The sequence below is a fragment of the Aplidium turbinatum genome, chromosome 2, assembly GCF_918807975.1.
Source record: "Aplidium turbinatum chromosome 2, kaAplTurb1.1, whole genome shotgun sequence".
Classification (NCBI taxonomy): domain Eukaryota; kingdom Metazoa; phylum Chordata; class Ascidiacea; order Aplousobranchia; family Polyclinidae; genus Aplidium; species Aplidium turbinatum.
The window spans coordinates 36304835-36322033 of NC_137473.1; the positions used below are offsets into that span (position 1 = coordinate 36304835).

General features: G+C 38.5%; 1 protein-coding gene across 1 annotated transcript; it reads left to right on the forward strand.

The window, feature by feature from the left end:
* The first annotated feature begins 5157 nt into the window (after positions 1–5157).
* On the forward strand, positions 5158–10598 carry LOC145788543 (uncharacterized). The gene is made up of 5 exons (XM_082600304.1): positions 5158–5268; positions 6473–6614; positions 6958–7114; positions 8496–8635; positions 9285–10598. Exons 1-5 carry the CDS (start codon positions 5246–5248, stop codon positions 10596–10598), a joined length of 1776 nt encoding a protein of 591 aa, XP_082456430.1. The 5' UTR covers positions 5158–5245.
* Positions 10599–17199: the final 6601 nt, after the last annotated feature.

Consider the following 17199-nt stretch of genomic DNA (forward strand, 5'->3'; position numbering starts at 1 on the left):
TTGAATTGAATGGGCATTGGCCATTGTTGATCAATTCATCAGTTGAACCGATAGCTGGAAAGAATACGACAAAATTCAAACATGCTTGCTGATGGTTGTAGACTTTGGTCTAACTCTAAATCAGTGGTTCCCAACCGGGGGGAATTCTCCACTAGGTAAGAATTTCACAAACTTCCAAAAATAATCTTTTTACATAACGTGGTTTTGCTTATAATTATAGACTTTCTTAGGTAGCTTGTTTGGGGCAAAACAGACAATGGATGATGGGGGAAAAACGGATATATCAATGGGTCATTCTAGTATAATACAGTCAAAATTTTGAAATTTTGTCACCCATCTCAGAATTTCTTCTTTTTTTAATATGTTAGAGCTATTGGGAAAAGATGTAGATTGACAATTACGCTGTCAAAATCCATCAAGCGGTTTTCGAGGTATTGAAAATTACATTTTTGCCACTAGAGGCGCTGTTTTGATGTCGCGATAACAAAAAATAGCTTGGAATCCTTATTTTTTAAGATACCGTACAGAGATAATAAAAATATGTATTCTTATAGTGTTTGGGGCAAGGGATTCGAATATGTTAATACATTTGTGAAAAAAGCAAAGGAAAACACTTTATTTTATTGAACAAAAGTTTTGGGGTACTTCATTTCAATGCCCTATATCTCAAATCTGCAAAAAGATTTTTTCCCCCAACCAATGCTAAACTGTCAAGAAAAGCTACCTGCCTCATGTGCAAAAGTATGATAAACAGTGAATAACAATTGAAAAAAGCTGCCTCTTTGGCGGCAAAACTTTGTTTAAAATATCCTTACTGGTTACCAAGCTTGAATTTTTTTATTTGTGGATATTCATTCTAACAAATTCACAAAACTTGCTTGACTTTGACAATTAATTAACAAAATAAAGTTCGAGGCAAAGCGTCATATACTATGTCTATGCCCCACGGCCGGGCAAAATTGACACGCAGAATAAAAGTCGTTTTTGTTTGTTGTTGATGATTACCTATTTTGTTTTTCGTGAATATGATTTTATTGGTTGTTGTCATCAGTGTGCCGTGACTATACTTTCATGGTGTTTTAAGTATCCGGCACTTAAAAAATGTAGCGTAACGTATTCTTATGGTCATTAAATTGGGTCACTAATTAAGATAAGCTTTTTATTTCAGGAGCGTGAAAGTGAGACGATGCCGAAACTTCCAATTGTGATCCAGAAAAGATATAGAAGTAGTGGTCACCAACCAATCCACGTAGCGGATTTTGAACAAGCAATGTCAACAGCACTAATTGTGAATTCTGATGCCTCACACAAAATCGAAGCTACTTACCAACAAATGAACAACTTTTCCTCAACACGAAATTCTTCAAGTGGTAATAAAATTGCAACCGGTAAGAATGTCAGCAAAGGTGATGTGTCTTGCCATGCCATTACGGAACTGCGACAATATGACAGTGAACAGCCCGGTCCATCTTTCCTGAAGCAACAAGCCTTGACACAAGAATCCGGCCCTAGTTACTTTCCAACTGCACCATTTTCTTTTTTTTCCCCAAAGAGTAGTCAAGAACATGGTACTTCAGGTGGTATTAATTATTCTGGAATGGAAACCTCTGTGTTATGCAAGTCTGTTACAAACGAAAGAAATCAGCCAAATGCTCATTCCACTATATAAATTTCCAAAATGGATCAAAGCATAGGAACTTGAATTCAAATCCAGCGGTTCAGCCACCCATTGAGACAGCTGCTGTGAATGAAGGAAAGTCTTATGTAGTTGCCAATGAACCTTACAATGTTAGCAGCTCGTGCTCGGAAGTTAATGGCACTTCAAAAACTGAATTAAGTGAGTTTGGTGCAAGACTTTTATTTTGCAATTGAAGTAGACGGAATCGTCTAATAGTTTCGTTATTGAGGAATCAAGTTCTGGTGCAAACTTCTGAAAGTAGTCAAGATTTGACCGACGATTTTTTTCAAGAGGGAAGACATGCTGCAATATTTAGTTCGCCATTTTCCAATTCGTCGACTGCCTTACATTTTTTTTGCAACTACTCTTCTTCTATTCAACTGTATAAAAATCTCATCGTTATTTAGGTTAAGTGTATCCATGCTTTATCTAATACAATTGCTTTGTCTGCTCTGACACAATAATTTCTTGTGATATGCAACTTTCACACCATGTTTGTTTTAATTTGTAGTTGTTTAGAATCTTAAAAATAATTATAGTCAATGGCATATGACACCAGTATGTGCACTTTCAGTGTCATTAATTTGACTGCCAAGCTATTTTTGTAAAAATTTCACTGGAGATCACGTGCTTTTATATGAAAACTGCGGCCTCACACGTAAATTTCAGCTTTTTTTTATCCCAGAGCCCATGGCATTCATATTAAAAAGCCATCATTTTCTTTGCGTTTTTATTAATCTTACCAGTTATTGAAATATTTGCTATAGGCCTACTAAGATTGCATCTGTAGCCACAAACAGCTGTTTGACTACATCTACATAATTATAGTATTGAAGATAATTACAAAGGCACGTTTGAAATATTTTAACATATTTACTGCAATTTGAGCAAAAAATGATATAATTTTGTCCCTTTTCTGCAACGTTACCATAATGAGGTTACCACAACCACAGAAATGCAAGTCATATGATCAATATCATGCAATCAGCGAAGCCTCGTGCTGTACCGTTCCTAACTAGTTGCCTGTAGCATTAATGTATCAGGATTAATCAAAGATCTAGGATTGAAGATTTTGCTAATAAGAGTTTTTTTTGCTTGATTTCAGGTTACTCGTATTATAATGGCTAAGCGAAGGTTAACTGATGAAGATATAAATACTTTTGATGTTTGAAAGCGATTTTGATTCTGAATCTGACAATTTTGTAGCTGATTGTAACTGGTTACCCAGACGTTCAGCAGACGAAGAAACGTCAGAAGATGAGGATATCAATGTTTCTGACGCTCCTCAAACGCTTGCTGTTGAAGATGAAACTAAAGCGGAGGATCGAACTGACGAACTAGATAATAATCGTTGGAATGAGTACGAAGGCAAGCACAAAACGTTTCAATTTACTGGTCTAACAGGCGTACAGAGAGTAGTAGCGCCAAACAGTAATCCATTAGATATCTTTCTTCTACTGGTTAACGATGAAGTTATAAATCATATCGTTAGTGAAACAAATAGATTTGCAGCACAAACTATAACCTCCAACCCACCAACAAGACATGGAAGATTGAAACAGTGGTCGGATACTGACACTGAAGAAATTAAAAAGTTTTTAGGCTTGCTGCTATGGATGGTACTTGTGCGACTGGGCAGTCTTGCTAATTACTGGGCAAAAGTTGGCATTTACAAGCAGTGTGTTTCCCGACATATCGTGTCAAGGAGCAGATTTCAGTTGCTGTGTAGCATGATACACTTCAATGACAATGAAAGCATGCAACCAAGCGACCGTCTTGCAAAGATTCAACCAATCATAGACCTGCTGGAAATTCATTTTAAGGATTTATATTACCTTGAACAAGACATAGTCATTGATGGTACTCTGATTCCATGGAGAGGGCTTTTAATTTTCAGACAGTATATTCCGAACAAAGCACACCGCTATGGTATAAAATTATTCGAGTTGTGTTTGTTAAATGGCTACACTTGGAGATTAAAACTGTATTATGGAAAATTAGCAACGGATGAACGAGAAATAAGATTGGCCAAAAACGTTTGTGTGGAGTTGTCGCAGGGGCTTCTTGATCAAGGTAGAACCTTGTATGTTGACAACTTTTATACAAGTTACGAATTGGCACAAAGCATCTTGGAAAGACAGACTCATGTGGTTGGAACCCTTAGAGCTCCAAAAAAATATATATCCAAAGATGTTCTTCAAGCGAAACTAAAACGCGGTGAAATGATTGCAAGAGAAGATGAAAATGGAATTGTTGTGCTGAAATGGAAGGACACACCAGATGTCAGGATGTTGACAACCAAGCATGCCCCAATTATGGTTCCAGTAAATCGACCTTCTCCCAGCACCGATCCCAATCAATCTGTAATCAGCACCAATTTAAATCAATCTTCCTGCAACACCGATCCTAGTCAACCTTCCACAACCACCAACACGAATAAACCCACCAACAACCCAAGTCAGAATTCAACCGCTAATAGAAAAAGACGCACATCACGAACAGCCACAGAAAAACCGTTGCCAGTTTTAGCCTATAATAAAGGCAGAGCTGGAATAGATGTATCAGATCAGATGGCTTCTTATGAGACAACTATGAGAAAAGGCTTAAAATGGTACCGAAAACTTGGCATTGAGCTTTTGTTAGGTGGAGCTGTGGTAAACGCGTATGTGATATGCAAACATGTATCTCGAAAGAAAATAAAAATACCGGCGTTCAGAGAGAAATTGGTTGCTATGCTTCTGCAAATGGATAGTCTTGGTCAACCTGCACCTCGTACGTCCATTAGACAAGTTCATCTTCTCGTCCGAAGAGTGGGTGGACATGGGAAAAAAATACGAAGAAAATACAACACATGTTATGCAAAGATCAGCAAGGAATGTAGTTGTGGTGAAGCGGGAAAACAAGCGAAGATGACATTTACCTACTGTAATAAATGCCCTGAAGAACCCCAAATGTGCCAGGAATGCTTCAATTTACATCAATATTGATGACCCAACAAATCATCGAACTCAGCAAACTCTTAATTGTTGATATAGTGTTGAAATAAACCTTGTATGTTCTTATTAATGCAAAACAGTGATTTTTACAATATTCTCAAACCAAGCATACCAGCGTTTTCAACAGAGGCCACGCTTTCAGATGCCCATTAGAATCGCACGTAGTGGCTTGCATATAATGAGTGACGCGACTTTCAGTGAAACACAGGTGTCTTTCATATTTGAATGCCACAGCCTCTAGTAAAACACAGGTGTCATTCATATATGAAAGCCATGGCAGTCAAAGTGATGAATATTGTAGAATCTCTTTAGATGCTTTGTATCCTCCTGGCTATTTGTTAGAAGGTTTTGCATTCTGCAGTTGCTGTTTATCATCAGCTAAAACTAAAAGCTAGCTTGAATCAGAGATTATGTCATCTTTTAGATTTATTTTATTTTAATAGCGATTATTATTTTTCATCTTTTTGCCTTTAGCATGTGTAAGTTATTACTTTCTAATCTACTTTACAAAACTTTGAGGTAAAAATCACTGAACAGGCAACGAAAAGCCTTGAAATGAATCTAGAAAGAAATGGAAAACACTGACAGTCGATAGTAAGTGATTTTGTAGCATTTCTTAACTCGCTTCGTGTTAATGGAACGAACAAGTATCCACTTGCTTCCTATATGTGCAGTGAGATATGAAATACATGTGAATAATGTACGGATTTATCAACTTCTCTGTTTGTTTACTTATATTCCTATGTTTAATTGTATTTACTTTGGAATATTGCATCATTTTGTTGTTGTTTTTTGGGACACAAAAAACTTTTCACTCCCTTAATTCCCAACTATGTAGGCCTATATGCTCAATATCGCCGAGGTGAACGAAATGTGGTTGAGCGAGCAAGAGAATTTTACAAAAATAGAGAAAAAATACATATTAAATGTTTCCGGTACATATAAAACTACAAGCCGAAAAAGGCTGCACAAACTAAATATGAGTGGGCCCCTAGGCAGAGGTAGGCCTCCAGTCGGCAGTTTGGAAAGCAGTAGATACGGCCTTGCATAATTTAAGCTATTGAACATCGAGCTTCTGTAGTATTTTATTTTTTAAACAGTCAAAAAACATTAATCAGACTAAAATGAGTGGGTCCTTAAAAAGCTATACCGTTAGGCGGAGGGGTACGGAGGCGGTTACCACGGCCCTGGTTATGAGCTATATGTTGGCACCCATGATCAAAAATCTGTATGCTAATTTAATGATTTTCTGTAAATTTTATCGAAAACTAACAGAATGTTTGTGATCTTTACTAAGAATTTCACCCTTTTTTTCATTTCTAGTCAATATTTCCTTATAATCACAATCATGTCAAAACTGATGGTGTTAGTAGGCTGCAGACCAACGTTTGCATTTCTAAATTAAACATTGATCAAAAATCTCAATAAAATTAAGTTGAGCACACATAGCCATACAAAAATTTAACTCTTTTGTATGATTTTTTTTATTTGTGATATCGATCCTTTGTACGACACCTTTTATAATTTCAAATGACACCAAAGCGTCTCGACGCACATTTTAAGAGTCACTGTAAATCTGCAATACACCAATAAAGCACAACTAATATATATTATGTAAATCTCGTGATTTATCAATCATGCTGCAACTTCGAAGCTTTTGCCCACCCCTGAAAACGCTTCACGCATCTCTTGGGGGCCGCTGATCCTCGGTTGAAAACCGCCGTTCTAAAGCAATCGTCTTCAAAATGTTTTGTTCAAGATTGCGTATTCTGCTCATCTTTGTATTTCTTGTTGTTAGCACCAAAAATCAGTTGAGAAAACTTGATGAAGATTTGAGGAATAAAATCAGCTCCAACAGTGAAATCAGAATTGAGATAATGCAAAGAATTAATCCAACGATGTTGTTGCAATATATGCCATGCGTTGATCCATTTCACCAAGTGAGAAACTTTTTATGTAAAGAAAGAAGTATATATTATAGATTACGTGTTACCAACTGCAATGTTTGAATTGTGCTTATTCGCGTTTTAAATCCGCAGACTTTGAAGTGACAAAGTATATCTGTGAAAGTTGCTACTCCTTTGCGCGATCAGCAAATCAGTTATTTAGTGCATTGATTCAACGTATGCAGACGTTCAATCAATGTTAGGAAATGATTTGCTGATTAGGAAGCCTAGTTACTTGCCACGAAACCAAACCTTCTGGTTCGAACTGAGTTCTGGTTTACCCTGGTTTTGAAACTGCTAAAATTAAACCTAACCTTTTTTGTTCATTTCTTCATAGCAAGAAATTAAAATTCAAGACAGGAACTTTGGTCCACAAGATGCTGCGGCCGTTTTTTTGGATGAAGTTCCTCCCATGTACTCCAACTGGGCTATTCAGTTTTTGGACGGTTTGCATCACACCGGTCATACACATCTAGCGCAAAAATTATTACCAAGTAAGGAGTAGAATTACGAATGGAAATTAGCGCACATGCAAATAGTAATGCTACAGTACTGCCTTGATGTAATTTTGCTTGGTAGAGGAGTTAATACAATAGGTTGTGGTATCAATTTTCGGAATGGCCCGTTTCGGCGAGTTCTCTACTTGGCGACAGCCTTTTTCGGCGAGTTCCCTATTTCGGCGATTTTTTGAAAATCCAACGACGTCTTCTGTAAATTCAACGACGCCTTCTGTTTATTTAGAGAATTTTGGATTTTATTCCACAATATCGTTTCTTTTGCATTCCGACAAAGAAAAATAAATTAAAATGAAATTTAGCGAAAACTGTTTGAACTATAAAATTAAAATGTTTGCTCACATAAAATTGACATGTATCCTACGTCATCCACCTTCTTTGCATCATGTTTATGTCATTCGTCATGTCATTCATTTTTTAAATAAGCTATTTGTTGATTTTATATGATATTTCAAATATATTTTACATCAAAACAACCTTTTTCACAAAACGATGCTGTAACTCAAAAATGTCAACAAAACTTTTGAATGTAATGTAATGGCAATAGCATCATTTTAACGTCGTGAGACGTTGACATCGTGTACAAAAGGGAACTCTTGCTGACCAGGTATAGGTTGCACCTGAGTAACATTTACAAAAGCCATCGATTTGTTCAAAGAATCGAATTAGCCTAACAGTTCGTATTTACTTTGATTCAATGTCTGAATATTGGATAATATTTAATCGTTGTATTTACAGAAGGCGTCGTTGGATTTTCAAAAAATCGCCGAATAGGGAACTCGCCGAATCGGATTCGCTGAATAGTAGCATACCCAATTTTTTATGTTTTGTTGTCTTGTAGTAAGGTTTTTTTTACAGGCCAAAGATGATATTATTTAAAATAGTTGCGCAGTGCATGAATAGTGAATACTGTCACCTTTTGAGCAAAATGGTTGAAATGCCTGGTCAATTTAATCATAAAATAAAGAGGCCAAAATGTAGATACTAAACTAATGTTTAGCAAACGTTTCGAAAACTAAACTGTTTTCATCATCAGTGCTATTGAATTCAGTAGTTTTGTAGATGAAAATAGTTTGGGCTTTTTATTTTTTGATAATGTTAGCCTACCTTCTTTTCAGTAAAATAACTACTTAACTTCCATTCTGCAGAATATGACTTTAGAAAATGTCTTATATACCTGAAGATAAAATTGCATTGTTAAAACACTAAAGCTACACAAGATAACTTTTAAGTAGCAGTCATTGCCTTACACTGGCCTTGAAATCCTTTTCTGAACCTGTGACATACATGGTCTTAAAATTTGTCTCAACTTAAACTGATGAAATGACGATTGGTTATAAATTGTTTGAATTAATGTTAGGTTTTCAACCTCTATTGAATGATGATCACGGAGAGGAAGAAAACATTGGCTCTCGTTGCAACAATTCACCATCATCTAATCGACCTCGAAATGCTCATGACGACTCTTTTGATCAGATGGATTTTCCTCCTCCTTATGAGGTGACTGAGTGCTTTAATTTTATGAATAATCGTGTTCGATCATCAAATGTGATTGTTTCGACTGAGCTGGATCAACTCGCAGAAACAGAGTTTCATTCGTTGTTGGATCTTCTGATTAGAAGGATTATCCTCCTTATGAGGTGACATTGAATGTTTTGACTTTATGGTTGCTTGTACCTTCCACGTATACAAGTGTTATTGTGAACATATACAATATACATACTCTTCTAAAGTCTTAATTTACCATCTGTATTTTCTTTGTGATTATAAGTTTGTTATTTATCATTAATGTCTACTTCCGTTGCTGACAATGGCATGACAAAACAAGACTGCTTTGAGTTTTGTAAAGTTGCGCAGAGTACAGCATCTTCCTGTTCAATGAATCTTGTTGAATGGCAGCATGACATTTACTCACAACATCATGTCAAATTTGCAACTTCCATTACAAGCTTGAAAAGACTTACTTTCGTTCAACAATCTCGTGTTTGGGAACCAATTTTGACATTGATCAATCTGCCTTCACTTTCTACTCTTAGTAAATAGTAAAGTTGTTTTAATGTCGTCGTGTAGTTTGGTTAAATTTTCTATTAATATTGTTTACTTTAAGTTCCTCGACTGGTCGTAATATCACAGTTTACATTTTGTTTAGGAGGCAAAGACAGACACGAGCCCATACCGTCTTGTCGGAGAATGTGTGCTCCATGAAGATCAGAAAACTAAGCTTCACTCATACAATACAAAACACAGCGAAGCTGATGATTTAGCCACACATGTTAAAGGACATACAAGTAGTGGCCACCAATCACCAGTCCATCCTGAAGACTTGAGGCAAGCACTGCCAACAGCACAAGTTGAAAACTCTGCTAAGGTTGCATTGCCAGCAGCAGATCATGATCTGAATAATCATTCTAGTTGTGCTTCTCAAAAGCCAAATGGTCTTCAACGAGAAACTAATTCACATTCAGGAGATTACAACAGGAATGCACTAGATCAAACCCATTCATCGAGCAGCTGTTTTGACTTTAATTCGCAAAATGACAATTTGAAAAGTGACAAAGATATTTTGAAAATAGTTGGTGACATTCAACAATCGGAGTCAAATTCCATGGACAGAATTTTAAGAGAATATCAAACAAATGACCTGTCCTCAACTCAAACTTTAAATGATTCCCAATTGTCGAGTTTCAATGAAACTACTACTTGTGATAATTGTGCACAGGCTAGTCTTTCTTCTGACACAGTTGCAGAGTGTAAAAAATGCAACAGTGAACAGCCCGATCCATCAATTCTAAAGGATAAACAACTCTCCGTGCAACATTCCAGTAATAGTTTTTTTAAAACTGTATCAGTGGATTTTCCTACAGAGATTAGTAAAGAACATACGAGTAATGGCATCCTATGTTCTACAGATGACACCCTTGCGGAAAATATTGCTGCTCCAAAAGAAAGTGATCTATATTCTCCAATTTTGATTTCTGATGTAAATCAAGATGAAAATCTAATAAACCTTCGCTCAGACGCAGAAATTAAAAGTCCTGGTGAAACCGCTGCTGGGAACCAAGCTAGTTCTAGTTCAACATCACATGACCCTTTCAGTATTTGCAACTCAAACAATGAAACTAATACTTCTGAAACTGAATCAGATCAGCTTACAGCGAGGCAATCCACTGGGAGTGAAGGAGAAAGTGGCAATAAGGAAAGTATACATTTCTCCATAGTCTCGCAACGCGAAATCGAATCATCATCATCTCAGTTAAGCATAAGTAAAAATGCAGAAGAGGCAAACAGTACTGAAGATGTGGTTGATGATTGTGAAGATTTTGTTGCCGAACCTGAATCGGAAGTAAATGATGGCGAAGTTCAGGATGCAGCTGCTCCGAGCCGATTGAATTTTCGGACATTTCTTGGCAATATTGTTTGTTCTCTTCCAGACCTTTATAACAAATATTCTCATTATTTCTAAGTTTAAAGTACTTCATGCAATTGTTTTATTCTGGATTTTGTATATTTTTTTTTTCAGGTATAGCTAAGTTTCAGGTATACATTCCTATATATAGTTTCGGGAGAGAGTTTGATTTTTTATACCAAAGACAAGCAAAACACAACAATAACACAGGGTTGAGCATTACAACAGTATATTAGATATTTACAAATAGTTCAACAATCAAACGTTTTCGGCTTAACTTAAGCCCTCATCAGGAATCTGCAAATATTTATAAACTACAATAAATTTCACTTCTTGACAGTAACTACCGTAGCTAACTAACTAAACAACTAACTAAAAGCATCGAGAAACACGCAACATTCCTATATACTTATATCTTTGTTGAATTTTGTTTGGGAGCATTAAAACAGGATTATCAAAATTTAGAGTGAAGCTATTCTTCCCAGCTGATTTATATGTTTTAGTTTGTTACTTTACAACTTTAGGCTTATCAAATCACACTTGATAAAATACGGACTGTTTTTTGCTTTCTAAGCTAATCATTGTATTTACTTAATTGGTCAATTTCTTGTTGCTCTAAGAGCATAAGATTATTACACGTAGGCCTTCTGCACAATGCATTGTGTGAGGAAGGTGCGCTATACTCTCTTTGCCAATTTTAATGGATTACAGTCCACAAAAGCACACAGTGCTTCAACTGTATGTTCCATTGTTCCTGTTTTGTGTGATTGTCGGCTGTGTAATCGAATAGTGAGCGCCTCGTCGACATTTTAAAGAACGTCGGTATGGCAGCTCGCAGGTGTGCCTAGGCACACATGATGAGATGTAGATTGTAAACAAAACAAGTATTTAGTACAATTTGGAAGTCATCCACATATCCATGACCTTTCAAAATGTTTGTATTGAACCTATCTTCCTTTTTCAATTTGAGTCTTACTTTTCTTTACAGTTTTCTTAATACTTTACATTGCAAGTGTTTAATGTGCAATATGAAGATTATCACAGTACAGTGTAGTTATAAGAACGTATTGCCTTATGTATTGCTTTGATTGCATTTCAAATTTAAAACATCATTTTTATTTATTATTGCGTAGCTTGTTAAACTTTTATTTGCAAAGAAATGTGTTGATCAATTTGCAGTATTTAGTGTCGCTGTTGGAAGCTAAACATTTTCAAAGGAAATGTCCATTCGCTAAAAAAATTATTTGCTTTCTTTCATTAGAACTTAAGAAATGTCTTTGAGTTTCGTTTGATTCCCAAACTACCATCTGGTTGACAATATTTTGTAAAACCTTGCAAGTGACCTGCTGCACTACAGTAAGACGAGGAGTTGCTCTGCCACTGGGTTGTGTGGACTTCAAAACTCTTTTTCAAACTCAAGTGAAAATCTCATGCAAGTCAACAGTGAAAAGATTTGGATCATTTGCCATGATTTTAAGCGTTTTCACTGATGACATGTGCTGTGCTGCTTTAATGAATAGGGGAAGACGGGGCAATGCGGGACACTTTTCGTAAAGACGTAGTTTCAGCAACAGTGATAGTTGGATTTTTTTAATCGAAAACCTTAGTTAGTCAGCATATTTGGTTCGAAGATCAAGCGGAATCTTTCTACTGTTATAGTACGAATCGAAAAAGATTTTGTTTTTAAATCGGACATTTCACATTAAATGGGACAGAGAAAGGGACATTTCATTTTTGCATGATTTGGTACTTCTTCTTCGTCGTATGAGCTGTTCTTCTGGACTATATGTTTGGGCATGATGCCCACAGCCACTCGACAGTCTCGTCATCCAGGGCTTTCAGTCCAAGCGCTCCATGTGGTGGTTGATGGATTGGGCAGTCATGGACGACATGATCTACTGTCTGGTCTGTGGCGCCACACTCGCATCCCGGTGAGGGAGCCAGACCCCATTTGCACATGTCTGAACGAAAGCGACCGACGCCGGTTCGTAGGCGGTTAAGCCGGACCCACGCAAGTCTTGCGAGGGACATTCCCGGAGGGTGGGGATCGACGTCGGGTAGGAAATCACGGAGTCGGGAGGTGTTGTTTTGCCACTCCATGTTCCATGAGTAGTTCGTCCAGTGTGTCGCACTTATTCCGAGATCTTCAACGTTGTTCAGAAGCTGTCGTACGGCGGGCACAAATGGGCGTCTTGATTTCAGTCGCTGCTGTCCTCCAGGTAGGCGCTGGAATGTACTGTGGAGGAGGCGGTCGGGGTCCAGTGCGCGACGAGCAAGGGAAATCATGGCTCCTTTACGGCGAAGCTCAGCAGGTTGGATGCCTGCAAGGATGGGAAGGCAGTCCGTTGGAGTGGGACGCAGGCATCCAGTCACAGTGCGTAGTGCGTCATTGATGGCGGTGTCAATGTGGCAGGTGTGAGAGCTGCGGCACCACACTGGTGCGCAGTACTCAGCGGTAGAATGGACGAGGGCCAAGGTAGCTGTGCGAAGGGTTTTCGCATCAGCTCCCCAGCCGGAACCCGCCAGCCGCCTCAAAAGTGCAACGCGCGCAGATAGTTTTTTGCCCAGTGACTCCAGGTGTCGTCGGTACGTGAGTGACCTGTCCAGGGTTACGCCGAGGTAGGTGGGTTCGGCGCAGTAGGGGAGGTGTTCGTCATCGGTACTGTTTAGCCGCTTCTTTCAAAGACAACTTCTTGCTTTTCACATCTTCTTATTGCATTCTTAGTATTGGTCGCCTATCCGTCCATTTACCTATGTCAGTTTTTCTTTTATAGCGACGAACCATTGTCAGAATTAAATTGTGTAGGCCTACCGGTACAACATAAATGAATGGTGATAAATATTTTACAATCTTGAAGGCTAAAAGAGTCATAAACAAAAATTCAACCAACAGAAGGACCACAGATACAATCTAGACTTCTAGAGTATCATGTTGCCCTAATGCACTGTCCCACTTTGCCCCTAATGCAGCTGTCCCACTTTGCCCCAAAGTATAGCCTTTAGAAAATAACCTCTGCTGAAATTTGTAAAGTTTTAGGTAAAAGTTGCTTTTGTTACCAACAAATACTGTCTCAATGTTTAAGATAAAAACAAAGCTATCAACAAATTCGCTTATGCTAACGAATGTGGTAGCTACTTTTCCATCTCTTATGACAAACCATGCCAAAACACATTTTGCTTCCTCACGACACGCGTTGTGCTCTGCCAGTCGCCATTTTTCCACAGTAAATACAGTTTATAGTTGCCTAACTAGTGCTTCCGGTTAGAAGGAGCCAAAGAATACAAAACGTGAGAAATCGCGATGTCCCGCTTTGCTCCGTCTTCCCCTACTGAATAGTCTGCTGTGAAGACATTGGCGAACGTACTAGTTGGTTTCATGTTGTGCCCCACTGATTTTTTTCGAGTTTACATCACCGTTCGTTCAGCTCTTCTTTGCAAAGTATTTTAATGTCAGAGTTGAATGGTTAGTAAGTGTAATACTGGCACGATGTCGCTCCCGCGAGCTTTCTTTGACGTCACCCTCTCTTGTTTCACAAGAATTCTGGAATCTATGTAATCTTTACATTATAGCGATTGCTCTCTGCTCAGCGGCACCGAGTAGATGGAGTAATTCACAGACAGCTTTGTTACTTCAACGATCGAAAACTTCACTCTGTCGATCTCAGTGACCGGGCCTGCGCCAGTGGTTCAAAGTCGCTATAAGTATGCAAAACTGCCATGTTTAAGCTTTCAAAGAATGCCAACCCCCGCTTTTATACTGCAATGTGATGTGAACACTACCACTACAGTAAAATAGAAAACTTGTACTTTCACGGTGACGTTCATACTTCATAGGCTTGTAAGATTTTACATCAGGAAGATAGGGGCTAACACTCAAGTCAATATTATTTCGAACATGACCATTTTTTTCAAGTGATCTGTGATTCGTAGTTTTTATTCTGGGTTGTGTGTAGATTGAGACGTAGCTTCTTCTTGCTTTGACGTTGGTCGATGTTATATTCTCAGTGGGTTATTGAAGTAAAACTTTAATATGTGTAGCCTGTTGTGTATTTTATGAATGGTTAGTGTTATTATTTGCTATAATCTTATCATGCTGCGTTAATGTTTCTCCAACTTTTTCCTGTTTTAATCAGTGTTTTTAAATAAAGCATCATCATAAATTTCTAATGTTAATAAAAGGCGTTTTGTCAGACTAGTTTGAATTGAAATATTAGACTGCTGGGTAGCTAGCTTGTAGTGCAGTCTTCAAGCCTGAAAATCATCATCTTGGAAGCCCAATCATGTCTCGGCGCAAATGAGCCTCCGACATGTCAGCATCTGTGAACTGAGCGAATAGCAGTTGACAGAGGTGGGCACGCGCTACTTTTAAAGTAGCGCGCTACCGCTACTTGGGCCAAAGTAGCGCGCGCTACCGCTACCAATTAACAAAAGTAGCGCGCTACCGCTACTCGGGCCAAAGTAGCGCGCGCTACCGCTACTTCTTCCGCTACTTTTGTCTAAAATTACACTAGGAAACACTCAAGTCCCTAGTGACGCAAAAATGACCTTAAAAACGAATGTTATCATTCGTTTACGCTGTCATTTTGACGTCGTCATAGAAAACACATTCTAAGGGAAATTTATTGTTACGCATCTTTCAAAAACACGAGCATTTCAAAATGAGAGTCACTAAGTCCTGCTCGCTTTCGCTTAAGCACATCTTTTCCAACAGAGAAAAGTCTCTCCACCGCAGCACTGGAAGGAATGGGGGTGTTGTATTTAATGAACAGATGTTTTAATTCGGTAATCGAAAAGCTCAAGGACTTGCTCTTGTCCAAAAAAAAAGGCGTCCGCAATTGTTGCTTCCTTCTGCACCGACGTTTCACGGGATGGCGCAAACACTCCAAAAAATACATCCTCGGAGTCATGACTGGTGTTGGTGTCACTCTTCTCGGTATCAACCTGGCTGGATGTCTCCCGCAACAGTCGAATTACATCTGTCTTGACTTTTTCTCGCAGTGCGTCGATCAGCATCATCTGTGGAAACGTAGTGCAGAAATTGTAGCCACGACGTCTTGAAGGAGGGAAGAAGACATGATGCCATAACGCATTTCATGTTGTTGAAGCACTTGTTGAATCGTTTCTTCACCCCTTCAAGGATTTTCACTTTTAACTCCTCACAAGATCACTGATCTCGGTCAACTTCTCCCCGCAAATTGTGATGGTTGGAAGCAAGACTCCGTAATATGCCTTGGCATTGCTTAGACTCGCCCTGGAGAATGTCTAAAGCCTGGCAGATAGGCTTCATCACACGAGATATTCGCCAAAGAAATTGACGTCAGCTAGAACAGACCGAAACTTTGCAACCAAGCCGATTATATAGCTGCTTGACCACGCCAGTATTGCAAAAAAAACAAGCATTTTTTTCAATTTAAATTAAAAAGTAGCGGGTAGCGGGAGTGCGACTGAAAAAAGGTACCGATAGCGCCTCTCCCGCTACCGCTACTTTGGAATAAAAATAGCGCCGCTACTGCAGCCGCTACTCCAACTAAAAAGTAGCGCCGCTACAAAAGTAGCGCGCTACTTCCCTCCTCTGGGCCAGTTGAGCAAGTGACATCTGAGCTAGCTCCGGCCAGTTCCTAAAGTTGGCAAATGATGGAACTGAACGAGCCGATGCTTGGCATGTCACAAGTCTGCAAATTCAGTTTAACAAGTGATGACCAAGCAAATTCGATGCCGGGTGAAAATCTTATTTGCTGACTTGGGCAGTAGCTGGAATGTACTTGATGAGTTGTTGCATACCGAAAGGTCTGACTCTGATGACTGGCGCTAACCACTTGTTTCGGAAAATTCAAATGTACTGAATTAGGGAATTACCCTTGTGCAAATATAGATTTACACGCTTGTTCAGCGCGTGACGTAACCTGGAACTCCCTGAAGCAATACGGTTTTACCTTTTTCTGTTTTTGTCATACTTTTAACATTAAAATAACCTTACAGTTTGTGGTTACCAGGGGTGTGCAACCTTTCATACCGCTGGCCAAATATGCGTGCGGGTTAGATCGCGTGCCAAACTTACTTTTCTCATCGACTATCTCTACCACAAAAAGAAAATCAATTTGGTTCATTTTAAATCAGCATTAAAGTTTTCAAATCCATTTAATGTGAAATTTGAAGCTGACTTGCATTCCCAATCACTCCATCTAGATTCACTTTAATTGAAATCGCTGCATGAAAAGAATCGGCACCCCTACTGGTTGGAAAAAAAACGAATTTAGGTAATGAGGTGCTGGAAAACCGAAGTCCATTCTTCAGGTGTTTACTTTTGTAGGCTTTTAATTTTCTTAATATGCATGAATTGAACGCCTTTGCGGCCCTTGCTTGGTCAAATATTAGCCAGTGCCGTGTGAACACCATCTTGAGCCCCCCAAAATCCACTAGTGGGCCCCTATGTTTAGTGATGGCTCTTAACAGAAGGACAAAAAGCGTTAGGGTAGGGCCATAAACTATTTTAGTATAGGAAAAAATTCACATTCATCATTTTAGCAAAGAGTTAAACACTCTAATGTTTCAACAAAAAATAAAGTTCGGCTAATAAGCTATGCCGACAATACAATAGCGCATCTATAAAACAGTTTGGGAAGCACCAGAGTTTTAGCAATACAAAACTTATGCGATA